Source organism: Ambystoma mexicanum, chromosome 5p (assembly GCF_040938575.1).
Source record: "Ambystoma mexicanum isolate Mex_15411 chromosome 5p, UKY_AmexF1_1, whole genome shotgun sequence".
Taxonomy (NCBI): Eukaryota; Metazoa; Chordata; class Amphibia; order Caudata; family Ambystomatidae; genus Ambystoma; species Ambystoma mexicanum.
In genome coordinates, this window is record NC_090930.1 from 28,761,950 (window position 1) to 28,778,321 (window position 16,372).

The window sequence follows — 16,372 nt, forward strand, 5'->3', positions numbered from 1 at the left end:
CCATACATGCCCCAACCCCCACCACCAACTCAGCATAGAAACTCGCAAGCATACACCTTGCACCCATACAAACCCGAGCCCCCCAAGTCGGCATACAAACTCACAAGCATACACCAATACATCATGCACCCATACAAACCCGAGCCCCCCAAGTCGGCATACAAACTCACAAGCATACACCAATACACCATGCACCCATACAAACTCGAGCCCCCAACTCAGCATACAAACTCACAAACATACACCAATAGACCTTGCACCCATACAGACACGAACTCCCCCTGCCCCCCCCCCCCCCCCCCCCACCCTCCCATCACAACAAACACAGCACTTCACAAAAACACTCACTCAGGCAGACCCGACACCCCTCCCCACCCCCGAATCTCAACATACACACACACAAACATACAGGCAGGACAAACCCGACACACAAATAAGCAAACAGTGCAACATTGTTTCCCCTATGTTGCTTTCGCAACAGAGCGTCAACCATTACATGAAAAATAAGGCAGTACTAGTGGCTTTGTGTCAAATAAAAAGGGACTATACTAAGAAACCTATTGCCAAACTTTACAACTAATACAAAAAGGGTGTGGGATGGTTCTCAAGAAAAGAAAGAAGTGTTCTCAAATATGCCAGGAGGCGGCAGCCTGGGTCTCCCTTCCACACTTTTTGAGCACGGGGTAAAGTGGTATCTTGGAGCACCGTCGAGTCTCTGGCTTTTCCAGCACGAGACTACAGTTCTAATGGCAGCTTTCAGGACCGACGATGGCCAAGTCTCGTTTCATTCGAAAGTCTCTTGCCTTCGAGGACCGGATGTCTTCACCTAACAAAAACAAGTTCCTTCAACAAATGAAAGTTTGTTCTTAATGTTCACTGGGTGATGGATTCACCCCTGCGTCCCCTTCTTCTGGGCGCTGACCCTACTCAATTGTTTACCACATTTTCACGCAGGGTGATGGCTTCACTCTTGGGTCTCTCTCTTCTGGGTGCTGACCCTTCTCTCTTTAGCGGGATTCACTCCCTTGTTTTCTCAATGTCTTTTCCAACAGTTCATAGATCCCTTTGCTGGGTTTTATGTCTGTCAAAACTCTGTTACTAGGGACTTTAGACTTTGTCCCTGTTGGGATTTGCTTCCCTGGTTTCCTCTCACTTTGGGATACTTCATTTGTGGATCAAAGTCTTTTGATTGTACGGGGATTTTGCTTGACCCTCAGTATGACCACTTTGACCTATTCCGCTGGCTCTCCTATGGCTTGGTGGTATCTTTAGTTTCTCTCAGATGGGGATCGACCAGAGTCTTGAGTTAGCACCCGTGTGGTGCCCGTTTCCCTCTGCAGCTGGTCTTCCCCTTAACACTTTACAGTTCTTTCACAGTTCCTCGCACTTTGTTCATAACTTGCCACTTTGCGATTATCAATGAACACAGCCCGGTTCTTATCGGCTCTCCCCTCGACTCACCTGCTGTGATGAACCGCTTGGCTTTCCTCTTCATTGGAGTCCGGGCCGGTACCACGGTCGCAGGCACTTCCCTTGCTCCTGCTTATCGGCGTGGGCTTGCTCCTTGTACCGTTGACCTCTGGTGCAAGACACTTATGCTATTTTTTTTCGCAGTCTTAGGCTTTCTTTCTTGAAGGTTCTGCGGGTCTGGGGCGAAAAGGGCAAGGTCACTTCTCTTCTCGATGCCCTCTCAATTCCTGCCATCTTACTCCTTCGTTTGAACTGCTGCGCCTTATTAGCCGTCTCGTCGTGCTGTCTGCCGTGCTCGTACTGTGCTCTCTGGCTCCACCTTTAATCCCTGTGGGGAAGGGAAAGGGCCGTCGGGTGTATGTGATTCTGATCAATTGCCTGACTTTGCCTAACCCTTGTATTGGGACATGTCAGGTAAACGGCTCTGGTGTTAGTCCGTTCTATTTGTTGTGCAAAAGTGTTTGTGTTGGAAAAGGGGGGGAAGGGGCAGAGGTTTGGCATGTCCTACTTGAGAGGAAGTTGGGTAGCGCGTCTCACCCGTTGGTCTCCCACGCCCCGTGGATCCCCCCCCCCAAATCTAGGTGATCCTCCCTCACTGGTCCACCCCCAGGAACTGGATCCAATAGCGATGGCCGTGTCCTGGCCTCCTGGATGACAGATCCCCAGGGACTAGCTAGGGAGACACCTTCAGGTTTCTCACAGCTGCCAGCATCCCTTGTTGCCTGGGAGCTCTACTGTGACCTCCTGAAACGTAAAAAGAAGGCAGGGGCCTGATGGGATATGCACTGCAATTGAGTCCTGTGGTTCTCTTAAATACATTGGCAGCCCCAACAGCACCTTGGTGTGGTGGCGTTATTCCTCCAAATCTGCCACAGGATATTGCCTTCTGTTCTTGGGGACTTCTGTTGCCGTCCTTTCTGCTAGGTACCAACACTGACTTTCTAGCTGATGTCATGGCTGAAACCTTGCTCTGGCTCTCCTCTGCAGTGCCTTTTCTGAAGTTTGCCTTCTCTGCAGCTCCCCTTGGAACCTATCACTCCAGCTTCTCTTTCTCATAACCAATCGCTGCATATGGTTTTTGTCCCATTCTAGTCTATAGGAGAAATCTTTAAAGTACAAGGTTTCCCTAAGCCGCTAGTTCGCCTTGAACATGGTGTTACTCTTTCATTTAGAGACACTTTACACTTGTTTCCCGGTTTTTAACATTTAGCTGTTGATTTTGCCCTTCATGCACAACATTTTTATATAAAGGAGTATATTTTGAGTGTTATAAGATCCCTTGCAACAAATCCCAGCTGCCTAAATGCAACCTCTGCACTTAAGATACCTGTGCGTTATTTCACTTGGCAAAACTCAGTGACATTACCCACGTGGGGCATAACCACACATTGAAACCGATGCGTGATGTTACGGAACAGACCTGTGTTTTGTTTCTCTTTTTAGAAACTTTTTTTTCCATTTCCATGGACCCGCTCTCGTCCCCCCCCCCAAACATTTTGTTTTTGAACATGGTCCTGACTTTTACCAGTGAAGTGAAGCCTCCAGCTTCACTCCGCTGCACATTTGCCAACTGTTAAAGAGAAACTGATCGGTCCTTAAGACTGTCGGTTCTGGTAGACTTTGTTCTTTTTCTTTTTTTTGTTATTTTTTGGGCAACATTTTATCATTGCACAGTGCATTTTACAGTGCAGGGTTTCGTTTGTATTACCCTAGACTACACTTAAAGGGATTTATGGGTTACTTTTGGATGTGCCTAAAGACGTGGCAGCAGTTGCAATTTTACTATTTTTGCAATACCTTTCCTTCGCCTCACAGTGTACTGTGTTTGGCTACTAACTGTGGCTAGTGTCCCAACATTGCCATGCCACAAGGGTTTTGCTTGTGCTTTTGGTCATCTTGTTCTGTGGCCTTCCTGCCCTGCCAGCTCAGGAAAATCCTTTTTGTGGTTGTGCATTGCCCGGGAAAACCATGTTTTCGCAAGCTAGTGCAGGGCCATGTGTGTTCCCAGGAAGTGGGCTGAGGCTCTCTGGTCCCAATCCACATACTGGTTTCTGCATGAGTTTCACCATCAGCGGTCCAGATTGTATTTGTATTTCAGTATTTATAGGACTCGGGACAGACTTAACCATATAAAGATGCAGCTTGTATAAAACAGGGTGACAAACTGCTAGGCAACAATTGATGTAGTAACACTGTGTGAGACACTAAACTTGTTGGTATTGGGTAACCCACCTCTTGGTATAGTCCTGTACTACGCAAGTTGGTAGTGTGACTGAGCAGCCAGGCTTATCTCAAGAGGGGTAAATGTAGAGCTGTACAAATGAAATCCATAAATGCAAGTAGCCACGTAACACTTAACACTCAGGTTTCAGTTATAGTTATTTATTTAACATCACTTTTTAAATAAGTATTCTTTAAAACGGGCAAGATATGCAGCAATCAAATATACTTTAAAATCCTTTTCCAGAATCAGTATAGGCTTAGTAAATCCTCTTTAGATGTGCTGTTTACACACTTCTACACCCGGAGGTGACTTCATTCACAAGGACTGTAAGGGCATTTATATATCACTAGTACACTTTGCAGATTCAGAGGTTGCAGAAAGGAAAGGTTAGAGGAAGGAAAAAAGTTAAAAGGGTTCTATTCTAAGGGCATGTGAGTATACTTAAATCTTCCAATGAAGTCTAGACAAAACCAGCAATAACAGTCTAAAACCAAGTTATCACCTCTGAGAGGGACGGAAAATATCAGTCAATGAACTAGAAGAGTCTGCAGGGAGCCAGGACAGCCAAAGTCAATTGGAGCACAGTCTGTGGAGCCGAGGCACTTCTTAGATAGCAATGTCTTGCACAAAGTTGGAGAGTTTGTTGTAGAAAATCACTGCAGGGTCACAAGCTGTACTGTACACTTGTGCACGGTAGAGCTGACCTGAACTCTAACAAAAGTAGCTACTGCAAGTCTCAACTGAGAAGAGCAAAGCAAAAGACACTGTGGTAAGTACCCCAAGTCTGATCAGTACCTCTGGTTGGAAGAAGAGTGGTCCAGCTGGCTTCTGTCCTGTTGCAGTGATGCAGATCCTGGGTTCCTGAACCTCAGTTGTGGGGACATGAGGGAGGACGTCTGGAAGACACCTGCAGCAGCAATTTGAGGTTGGCGGCAGCTATGGGCTCTTTTCGGATCGGCAGCAAACAGCACCACCGTGGATCTTGGATACCAGTTGGGCTTCCTTCACGCCTTGAGTCCTGCACTCTAGTGAGGCGAATTGAGCTCTCGTCGTCCTGCTTCTGGAGGGTCCTTAGACTCCTGGAGCTTCTGGCCCAGTTGCAGACGTTGCACTCGACTAGATTTCCCGACCCCTGGCACTCGGTTCCTGCAGCAGCAAAGTACAAGAAGTCTGGGAAGATGGTCCAGTGGAGTTCGTCTCGGGGTTAGTTGATCCTACAAACCCAAGGGGAGAAGTCGTTCCTTTCCAGAGCTTCTCTTGTCGATCAGAAAAGGAATTTCAGCACAGCAGCAGGGCTTCCCCGGGAAAAGGTCCAGGAGGATGCAGCAAGCTTTGTTCATGGTTTCTTCGTTTGGTGTTTCGCAGTGGTCGACTCTGCCTCTAGTACCAAACACTTAACTTTTTAAGCAGGTTTCTCCCATTCATGCACATCCTAGGTTGTCACTCGAACAGCAGCGTGGCTGTCCTGTAAGGACAGCCAGCCAATCACGACTGGGTGCATTCAGGCATTTCTAGAGACAAAGAACAGGGGAGTTTCAGGAGCCTCCCTCCCTTTCCTGCCCTTCCAGATACACTGGAGCGAGAGGAGGGTTTCAGTACTGAAGCCTGCCAAAGGCACAATGAACAAAGGGCTCAAATCTGGCTTGGCGTGCAGAGTAAAACCCAAGAAGGACCTCGCAAACAGAAAATGGTGACAAAAGAAGGCCAGGGCCATTTTGACAAAATGGTCACCAATGGGTGCTATACTGCAGCTGAGGATTCAGCCTGCGTTAGCAAAGCACAATGGTAGGAAAATTGAACCACTGACACCAGCCATTTAAAGTAGTGAGGGTAACATAAAAAATGTTACATAAGTAGGTAGGATAAGGAGTTACTAGGTAATCCCCCCCTACCCCCCCTCCTAGCCCTTCACATAAGATGGTGTGTGCTGGACCCACAAAGGGAAAAGTTAGGTAAGGTCAATTTCACTTTACTGTTCTTGAGAAAAGTAGTTCACACAAGAAAATGTAATTAAACCTTATGAGAAATCTAAAGCATTTCTCTGTGACACTGCACTGCAGGTGCTGTGTGTCACCATACAAAACGTAGATGCCTATGGAGTTTGTCACACTCCAAAAACCAAGGACACCTGTAATCCAAATCATGTCAAAACAGATGAAAGGGAGAAAAAGGGCACACTTTCTCCAGGGTTAAAATTAAAAAGTTCTTAAGTCCAGCAAAAGAGCTGGGGGTCTCTAAGGTTGAAGGGAATTAGCACAGAGATTAGAGAATTCTCCCTAACACAAACCAAATGGCTAAAAAGGGGTGCACATATTATAATTTACCTAATTAAAAGGGTATCTGGTAATAATATCGGCACATATATGGTCGCCGTAAATAATATCGCCGGGAAAATGTTGTGGCGATATTATTTGGGTGACCATATACATGGCGACAGGGGCAAAAAAAAATGTGTGGGTTGCGGGTTGTCCCCCGCATGTTCCAAGCAATAATGTTGCCACAAAAAACGACCATTTTCCGGCCATATTTTTGCATGGCGATATTTTTGTGGCTACATTATTACATGGAACCATTAAAAGGGAGGAAAGGGTCCACTTATGGCCCCATCTTCAACTATTTAAAAAGGATGGTCTCGAGGGCCTAGCGGAACTGCAAAAGCCTCTCACAGTTCGTGATCTCTATGGGGATACTATTCCAGAGTCTGGGGCAAAAACCTGCAAACATTCTATCTCCTCTGGAAGTGCATACCGATCGAGGAACACTGATCAGCATCTTGTCTTTAGAACGAAGCATTCTAGACAGTTGGTAACAGATTTTATGATTCAAGTAGTCAGGGGCGAAGCCATTTAAATTTGATGTGACCTTCCACTGACAACCAGTGCAATCTTCTGCGCAGAGGGGATACAAGCGACGGGCCAGTCTGGCGGCATAATTTTGGGATTTTTGGAGCCTATGCATTTGTTTGGCCGGAATACCCATCAAAAGACTTTTGCAGTAGTCCAGGTGGGAATTTGTTGAGGCCCCCAACACCACTACACAATTCTAATCAGGAATGCACAGTGAAACTTGGCAAAGTGCACGCAGCAAGTAAAAGACTGCCTGACCCTTTGCGCGGACCTGCACCTCTCTTCTAAAATTGTCTTGCCAAAGGCATCCACAATTTTTGATCTTGGAGGCAACGAAGGATTCTTTAGCAGCCGTAACAGGATGCTTGTGCCCAAACAATATAAGCTTCGTCTTTCATGCATTCAACTGAAGCTGATTTTTAACCATCCACTTGTTTCAACAAACACTGATTAATCTTAGAAAAAGCATCCTTAATATTGCCAATTTTGATGTATATCTTGGTGTCATCGGCATAGAAATGGTGACTCCTCCCGATATCCATCAGAGGACACAGGTTAAAAAGCAGGGGCGACAGTGAAGATCCCTGTGAACTCCACATCCCATCACAATGGGGTCTGAGGTATAACTCCCGAATTTGACCTGCTGTTGTCGATTGGCCAAAACCGATCCAAACTATTTATTGGCACGTTCAGAGACATTACCTACCACTCTCAAGCGGTTAAGCAGAATGTGGTGGTCGACTGTGTCGAAGGCCGCAGATAGGTCTAGCATTACTAAACGTGATAGCCCCCCCCCTTTATCTGCGACCCCCAACAGGTCGTCATGCACAGATAACAGTGCCATCTGGAAGCGGTCCAGTAATGACTTTCTTTTCTACATATGTCTACAACTGGGAGGTAACCACCTTCTCCAGGATTGTCCCAGGCTATGGAAGACCTGCCACAGGACGTTCATTCTTTAAGCTTGCTGTACCCAGGTTATTGTTTTTTGTAATATCATTTTTTTTACTTCCTGGGAACAATCCCCTGGACTAATTATTTATTTTTGAAAGTTGTCATAAAAAGGGTCAGTTCTTGGGCTAGGCATCTGGCTGTGCAAGCAGGCAAGGTAAACACAGAGTCATTGGTGGGTTTAAGGTCTAGAATAAGTGACTGTACTTGGACCCATGTGAATCAAATAAGGCACAATCCTCTTTGGTCTCAGTTTGCAGTGCGCTCAATGGGTGGCTCGATCCCAGGCCCCCAGGCAGGTGGCAGGTTGGTCCCTTCTGTGATTTAGCCATAATACTCTCCTGTCAATTCTAACTCTATTTTTTCCTTGGGGTTTCCAAGGAGCGCATTTGGAGAATATAGCATCCAAAGTCATAGTACCAGTGGTGAAAGATTCCTCCCCAGAAAGTGAAGCATCAATAAAGGCAACATTTCCTTTCACTTCATCTCCTGAAATGTTGGCCAGGTCTTTAAATCTCCGAACACTGGAGGTCTGTCTTTTGTTTCCAATTTTCCTCCCACCGAAAGAGTCGGGGAGAAAAACTGAGCAAAATGATTAGACCACCGGTCATTGGAGCGTCTTCCTCAGGGATGAAGGCTAAGCAGACAGTATGGGTCCCTGAAGGTTTGCCCTTTCATCTAGGATCCCCTTTGACATGGTCACTAGACCCACAAACCACACATTCACCAAAGCCTTTCTCGAATGGGGGTTTCTGGTAACCTCCCTCTGGTTTGGCCCGAGAGGTTTCACAAAACCTGTATGGTTTCCCTTGGTGTTTGCCCTTTTGGTGTTTGTTGCCCCCTTTTTTGGTGGTGGAGGATTAGAATTTTCTTTACTATCTTTATTGTGCTTCTTCCCCACATCCTTTTTCTGAGTTGCCCCTGAATCCTTATGAGTGGCCCTGTTGACTACCCATAAGTCTGCAGCCTGAGCTAGTCTCTTGGGATCAAGTTCCTCGGCGTCTGCCAAGTGCTGTCTCCGCTCAGGGTAGCAGGTATCAATAATAGCCTCCAGTAAAAAAAGACAACTCTCATTCCTTCAAAGGAGTTCACTTTGTAACCCTTAACTCAACCATCTAAGGTTTTCAGGCATTCACACACCCAGGTAGCCCAAGGAATCCCATAATTGTTCTTGTGATCTCTAAATCTTTTTAGGTACCAAGAACGGTCTTCCCAAACCTGGCTACAAGCGCCTGTTTGACTAGTTCATAGTCCAGTCTATCAGTAGCTTTCAATTCCATTACCACATCACAGCCGTTCTGGGGAAGCCTAGACATTATCCATGAAACTAAATAATTCCCTTTTATACCTTACAAACCATACGTGTATTCAAATTACTCAACCAATCCAACACATCAAGGTTAGGAACATACATACTCCTTTCTAGAATACCCTGAAAAGGAAGCGGTGTCAAGAGACCTCTTTTTCATATCGCATTCATGCTGCCTTTCCCTCTTAGTGCTCCCTTGTCCTCAGATTGTACTGTGAGCTTCTTAAATTCTAGTTCCAGTCTCATTTTCTCAAGTGAGAGGTATTCTGGGGTTACATTGTGACCTTGTGGGGTCAGGGTAGGAGGTAACTGAGGTACAGGAGAAGGCTGTGGAGGGGGGGGGGGGATTGGCAGACCCTTGTGAACCCTCTGAACCATTTGGCAGATTATATCTAAGCTCTAAACTTTCATTCTCAGAATCTTCTTCCATATCAATGTTGGTAGTAGGGGGTGTTGGGCTTAGTACCAGAGTTTTTATTATTAAAACGTTTTGTATCCACACCAGTTTTCTGACTTTACAACTCGGGCCCCTTGCTTTACATAAATCATTCAGTTGGTTTACTGTAAATGCAGTAGGGGACTGTGCAATTATCCATAGGCGACATGTTATAAGTTACTGTTTGGTGGAGTCTAGCTTTGTGGATGGTTTTCTTGAACCCAGGTCTAACCAATACTCACTGTAGTCCAATCTACACCAGTCCCCCTGCTGCCACCAGTAGAGTAAGATTTTGTAGAGTCCAGCTGGTGTGGGACTTAACATGACTTATCTGCTTGGTATAAGTGACCCAACTTTTAACATATGCCTGTACTGCGCAAGTCGGTAGAGTGACTGAGCAGCCAGACTTATCTTCGAAGAGGTACTGTGAGCTGTAGAGCAGTACAATGAAATCGGTAATCTCAAGTATTCAAGTGAACACTTGCATCATTTTAATTTAACTTTTATGGGTGTATTTATATATACACAAAACAAAAGAATCTCACTAGGTTATGCAGCAACTAATAGTTACATCAAGTAGCATTTCGGAATCCAGTTATTCAAGTAGCAGTAATGCAGGTAAGAACATTCTTTTTGTACTAAAACATTTCCAGCACATGGGAGTGACATCAATCAAGGTCAGTAGTAGCACTCCTGGTTCACCATACAATACTGAGTTTGGTGGAAAAAGGTGTTAGGGTAGGACAGAACATTAGTACTGTAACAATAGGATTTTCTCCCAGGGCAGTCTTTTATCCCAGCAATAATAGTGTAACACAATTAAAACCTGTAAGGTAACAAGCACTGCCCTAGCCAGTAGGGTTCAGAAGGGAGGCTTTTATGGAGCCAGGACAGCCAAAGTCAATAGGACAATTCTAGTTCTGATGCAATCTTCTTAGAAAAAGTTTGTTAAACAGTCAGTAGTTCAGCGAAGGAAAATCCAGGAGCTCAGGTGAGCCTACCTGGGGTGCACACGCTTTTCTCCTGCATAAGTGAATTGCAGTAATTCAAATCGATAGAAAGGAGCACTCCCCTAAACCAAAGCCCCACAATACCTTGGAATTGAAGCAGATGTTGCAGCTGACTTCCTTCTTGATGCAGCGATGCAGACCCTTGTTCCTGGACCTTGGTCGTGGTGACGAAAGGAAGGCCGTCAGGCAGGCTTCTGCGCCAGCACTCTCGAGAGGGACTCTGCAGCAATGGATTGCACTAGTTTCAGCAGCTGTTTGTGGTTTTGGAGACTTTTTCTCAGCGCCAAAGAGTAACAAATATCCCTGGTTGAAATTTCCTCAGTCCTGAACTCTAATTCGTCCTACGGAAGACGTTACACTCGTCGATGGTCCGGTACCCCGGGTATTGGTAAATTGCAGCCCAGGAAAGTCACAGCGACTAAAGGGGTTGGCCCAGAACGAAGCGGGTCTTGGGGCTGGTTGGTCCCACCAGCCTAATGGAGGAAGGTTGTCCTTGGTGGAGCTTCCCTGTCGATGGGGGGGAAAACTGGGTCAGCACAGCTACAAGGCTTTACCAGTTGTTTTGCTATCCTAGAAGGTGCTGCTGTATTCTCTGTCTTCTTCGGATTTGATGTTCAAGTGGTCAACTCTGGTATAGTCCCAAAATCCTCGCCTTGTATTTTAAATCCCATTAATTCACAGTACTAATATGTCAATCAGACAGAGGGGGGGGGGGTCTTCCTCTAGGACAACCACCTACCCAGTTGGAACTGGTTTCGGCCAGGCATGCCTACAAAGTCCAGTGAAGTTTCGGGCTCCTCCATCACTTCCTGCCTTCTCAGACACAGTGGAGCCTCGGCGGGCTTCAGGGCTCAAGCCCACCAAAGGCAAAACGCACAATGTACTCAAACCTGATCTAAATGGAGTAAAAGCCCAGAAGGAACTAAAAAATGGCAGGGGCCATTTTGGTAAAATGGTCACCCATGGTGTTGTACTGCAGCTGAGAAATCAGCCTGCAGATACATTGCACAGAAGCTAGTAAAAAGAAACCACTGCCACCAGCCATTCAAGTTAGTTAGTGTAACAAAAGGTTACATGAGAAATGGGATAAGAAGTTACTATGTAACACCACTGCACTCCACATAAGGTGGTGTGTGCTGGACCCACAAAGGAAAAAGGTTAGTAAAACAAAAGTTGTCCTACTATTCTTGGGAACTGTAGTTCACAAAAGAAAATGTATTGAGGAGTCCTCAGTGGCACTGTACAAAGGGTGCTGTCACTATCCAAAAAGCAGATGCCTGTGGAGTTTACCAGACTAGAGATGCAACTGACTAGTGCTGGTAAACTGAACAAAGAAAGAGCACTTGGTACCATAGGGGTGGGGGGCACAGGAGGCTGATTTTGAGGGGGGGACAGTTAGTTTTATTTTTTGTTACCAGTGGTTGGGATATCATGTTCACGATTGTTAGAAACGGTGAAGGCGTAGTGTTGTAATGTTCACCTGCAAAACAAAATAAAAATGTAAGGTGCGAAAAACATAAGCAACACAAATTCCTAGATGGAAAAGGCATGAGTGAGGGGCAAAATGGCCCACTCACTCAAGAGGTCAAAATAAAAAAGGCCCCAGATTCCAGCAAATGGCTGGGGGTATGTAAGGTTAAAGGGCATTGGCACAGAAACTAAACATTCTCCCTAGCAATGGTCACCTGTCTCATTTGAGACTGGTCTGTCCATTCTAGGGCTGCAAGATGGTAAACTTGCAATGAATATCTATAGACCATTGTTATACCGCCCCCTCCCGTCCCTACTTGATTTATGAACTGTATACAATGGTCTTCTGGCACTATGTAGTGGAAAGAGGCCTGTGAGCCCTCGGAGAACTAAGTTTCAGTCAATAGGAGCTTGTCTAGGTTATCTGTATCAATGAATTCGTCCACTTCCACAGCATGGGCAACGGAGAAGGTGTTAATTAATGCTGCTGTAATCCCTGGGAAATACTGGGCGTTCAATATAGGTTTAAAAATCCCCAGATTTTGGATTTTATTTAGTGTTCTAAGGGTCAGATTACCCTTCTTATCAAGCATTCTCAAAATTACCCCATCATATATGTGACCCACTGTGATTGGAACACTGCTGGGGTGTTTGTGTGTGAGGGGCAGATCTTCTATTGGGTGAGCTGAGATTCTGGATAGAGTCCTGCAGCCATGCTTTGGAGATCCTGGAGAAATCCTGCAAGGAGCCAAGTATCCTGCCCAGCTGTGTAGACCTGTGGACCCGTCCTAAGGAGGCCTGGCAATTAGCTTTTGCAACAGTCCCTGCAGAGCCCCACATGGCTGGTGATCTTCAGAAGTCCTTCAGTGAAGCTTCGACCCTTGCAGTGGTGGGACCAACCAAACCCGCCGTCGGCACGGTGTCCTGCAAAGAAGAGCCTTCGGAAGTGCCCCTGGACCACCCAGTGGCTGACCAGCTCGAGCTTTGGGGTACCGCGCTGCAGACGTCACTGTCCATGTTTAAGCCAGTAACGTTGGGAACCGCAAGCTTGACCTACAAGAGGCGTCTCAGCAAAATGTCTGCATACCAGCATCCAAGGGACTTGAAATACGAAGTTGACTCTGACCGCGACAACTGTCCCCTCCTGTCACTGTGCAATGACGGCAATCGCCAGAAACTGCTTTCCCGCATCCAGTCATGTGCTCAGAGGAGGCCTGCACCCGAGTGGGCTGCATTCCTCAACCGGAACACGTTGCACCAGCATCGGTGGCCGACCGAAAATTACCTCGAACTTGCAACTCCTGATCACAGAGGTCCGGAGGAAACGGCGGGAAAATTATTTATTATTTTATTTATTTATTTGGATTTATAAAGCGCCCAGCGGCCCTGAGGCATCGTGGCGCTGTTAACAGAATATTCAACTTAGTACAGGTTAGCAGACAGTGGTTCCTGTGACCTCTGAAGACCTGCCAAGTCCTAAAGAGAGATCGGATTATGTGGGATGAGTTACAGTTGTATTTACCTAAATCCCTATTTCCCCCCTTTAAAGGTTTTACAATAGTTTGGCTTTGCCATTGCTTGTTCACACACGCATTCTGAAAGCTGGGGACAGTTGTATTCACTAGAATAGAGGCTGACCTCACTTCTGGGACTGTTTTCCCATCCACAAGACCCTCATCCTAACTTTTCCTGTCTTACAAAATTACTTTGAACTTTCAGGGCACAAGGCCCCAGCCAACCTAGGGTTGGACCACGAAGGTTAGGGTTGTTACTCTTGTGGTCTGCCATTATTAATCTAACCATACCTTTCAGTATTGTGGTATGGGGGTGTTGTGGTTTTATTGCACTGGCTACAGGGGCTGTATATATGTATGTTGGTCGTTTGTGTGATATTATTACACATTAGTATAGTGTTTGTTTAGCCATAAATAGTGTTTTTATAACTACTTGTTTAAGTACTTTCCTTGATTACTTACCTTGTGGACTCATTGTGGACCCTTGACCAGGTTCCTGAGACTTAGCCTTGACCACTCTCCATGCTACCTTGATTGGTTTGGCTACATCTCCCGGAGTTGTCCCTGTGCACTAACTAGGTTGTCCTCCTATACATCTGCCCATCAGGCCAGAGTATAGAAAACCAGTCCTACCAACGTGCCATCGAGGAACTCCACCTCTTATAGTGATCACTACTTTCTTTTCATAGGTGGCGTCGTCGCTCTACAGAGAAGCAGTCAATACTTACAAAGTGAAGTGTGGTGGCAGTTTGGACATGTGGGAGAGCCACGGCTGGATCACGCCTCAAGACCCATATGGCTGGTTCCAGTGGTACTGCAGGTAATGGGATGACTGTTAGTTGACCCCGGGGTGATGCGGAAAATGTGAGACAAAATCCCATTCATTCTTTTGGCCGTCAGCAGGATTGTCGGTAGTCCCTCTGATGTTGACGGGAACCCAAGCTGGTCTTGGCTTCAACGTTATACTCCCGATTCCTTTATGCTCCACCGGGTCCAGGTCACAATCAGATCTTCTCGTAATGTTTTCATAATATGCATATAAAGAGGTTAATGGTGTGTTTGCTTGTTGATCAGTAGGTTACTGCACAGTCCTGTTCTAACTATTTTGTATTTTCTGTTTTTAATTTGTTTTGATTTAAATTTCCGATGTATGTGGCTTAACAAAGAGTATGCTGTTTTAAAGTACTGCCACCTTTTCTTGGTGTGGCTGTCATTGTGGGTGTTTCCATGCCTGCCGTTTGATCTCCGGTCACACTGAGTGCAATGCTTGTGCTGATAGCCCAGAAGTAGAATAAGAGTAGTGCAATGATGAAGGGGATTTTTCAGAAATGACTCCTTTCTCTCCAGCCTGTGACCTGTTCATATGTTGATTATCCTCCGACATCAGCCTTTATAGGGCCTGGTCTTCTCTTATGGCACAGACCTACATTGCAAGAAAATTGCAGCTTGGAGGAGATTTGCTGGGTTTGCCGCTCCAGACGAGGTGGTTTGATTTGCAATTGAGGCTGAGTTTTGTAATGGTGAATGAGCTGCTATGGTAATTTGACTTGCCCTAATGACAGCTGGTCAGATAAAACTATGGCACATTTGTTCCTGTTCCTGCCATTCAATGTTGACATTCGTAGAGTCCTCGTCAAACAGATATTGTGTAATTTAGGCGCACGTCCTGTAAAAGAGGCTTATAGGCTATATTGCCATCTTTGGCCCGACTGCAGCAAACGGTAATAATACCCTTTTTTTTAAAAAAAAAGTATATAAAATGAGGACTGTGGGAAGGGAACAATAACATTGAATTAAAAAATCTGGAGAACATTAAGAACAGCAGGAGAAAACATTGTCCATGTAATTATGAGTAACAATCCACCAAGCTAGTGTTGAGATAGATTTTGAGAATCTGCCTCTGCCCTGTGGACAGATTCTGAACAGAGCCAAACTCTGTCTGGGTGGTGTGGATGAGCGGTAAGGCTTAGACTTAGGAGGGCATGGCAGTGGTGAAGGCTTCAGTTAAGCAGATACAGGGCACTCAAGTTAGGCAGAATGATGCAAAAATAGTTACATTTATTTAGGCCTTAAAGGTCCAAATTCCACTACCTTGCGGGTAGACCAGGTGTGAAGGCATCATGAAGCAAGACGCAGACAAGATTCACCTTTCTCAAGAAAAAAACATTGTATTGGTCTTTATTTGTCAGGATGCCTAACTTGCTCTAAGCTAAGGTGGAATTTCCCTCCCTAAAGAAACCAGGGATATTCTGTGGCATTAAGTTCAACTCAAAAGTCCATCTGTGTCCAAAACCTATACTTGCCCTCACAACTAAAGGTATACAATGTGTAGGGATGTCAGCACCAAAAGAAACCGTGTTTTAAAGTTCTGAGCTTCTTCCAGTTCTGGCTTGTTTTCAGCTGAAGTACAACACAGTTTACAGAAACCTTGGGGTTCCCTTCCTTAAGTGGAACACAATTCACAAAGTCTCCGGGGTCACATCCCCAAGCAGGCAGCTCCTCCACCTGCTGTGAGCCTCTTGACTTGTAAGAATGCTGTTTGTCTAACTGTGTAATCCTCTAGGCTCTTAAACTGGCTCAAACAATAACTTTCACTTGAGTAATTGCCATTTAGCATAGCCATATGATCGTGGCTTTCTTTGGTTCTTCCTGGTCTAAGTGCAGTTGTGGGACCACACGGTCCACCCATTGCGGTTCACGCAACTGATAACCCTTGGCCCTCTTGTGATGCTCTTAGTTTTCGTTGGCCAACACAGGTTTTCTCCCTTGCCCTGTGTCAGTCATTCACATTCATTGAAACTTTCGCAATGGCAGTATCTTAGCATTGCCACAACTTGTATTCAAGCCACTCTGTACTTGGCTTAATGTCCATTCAATTAATTCAACTTGTATTTCACACATGCTTTTCTGCTTAGTTCCGTAGTGCTTATTATGCACTTTCACTTTGTTTATCAAATGCTTCTGAATGGGTTGTAATAGTGTTCATAACTGTATAACATTCGCATTTCACTCAGGCAACATCTTCATCTGAATTCCTTCTCTTTCTCTTCAATTCGATATTCAATAAATCTTGGTGCAGTTTCTTCAGTCTTCAATAAACCTTGTGGCATTTCAAAAAGTGCTTTGTAGTTTGCTCGGTATT

General features: G+C 45.5%; 1 protein-coding gene across 2 annotated transcripts in view; it reads left to right on the plus strand.

The window, feature by feature from the left end:
- The window catches only part of LOC138480687 (uncharacterized), a 142,567-nt gene that overhangs the window by 55,364 nt on the left and 70,831 nt on the right, over positions 1–16,372 (plus strand). For both annotated transcript variants that reach the window (XM_069612364.1, XM_069612365.1), the window contains exon 5: positions 13,920–14,050. In XM_069612364.1, coding sequence (XP_069468465.1) covers positions 13,920–14,050 — 131 coding nt within the window. The remainder of the gene's footprint in view (positions 1–13,919; positions 14,051–16,372) is intronic.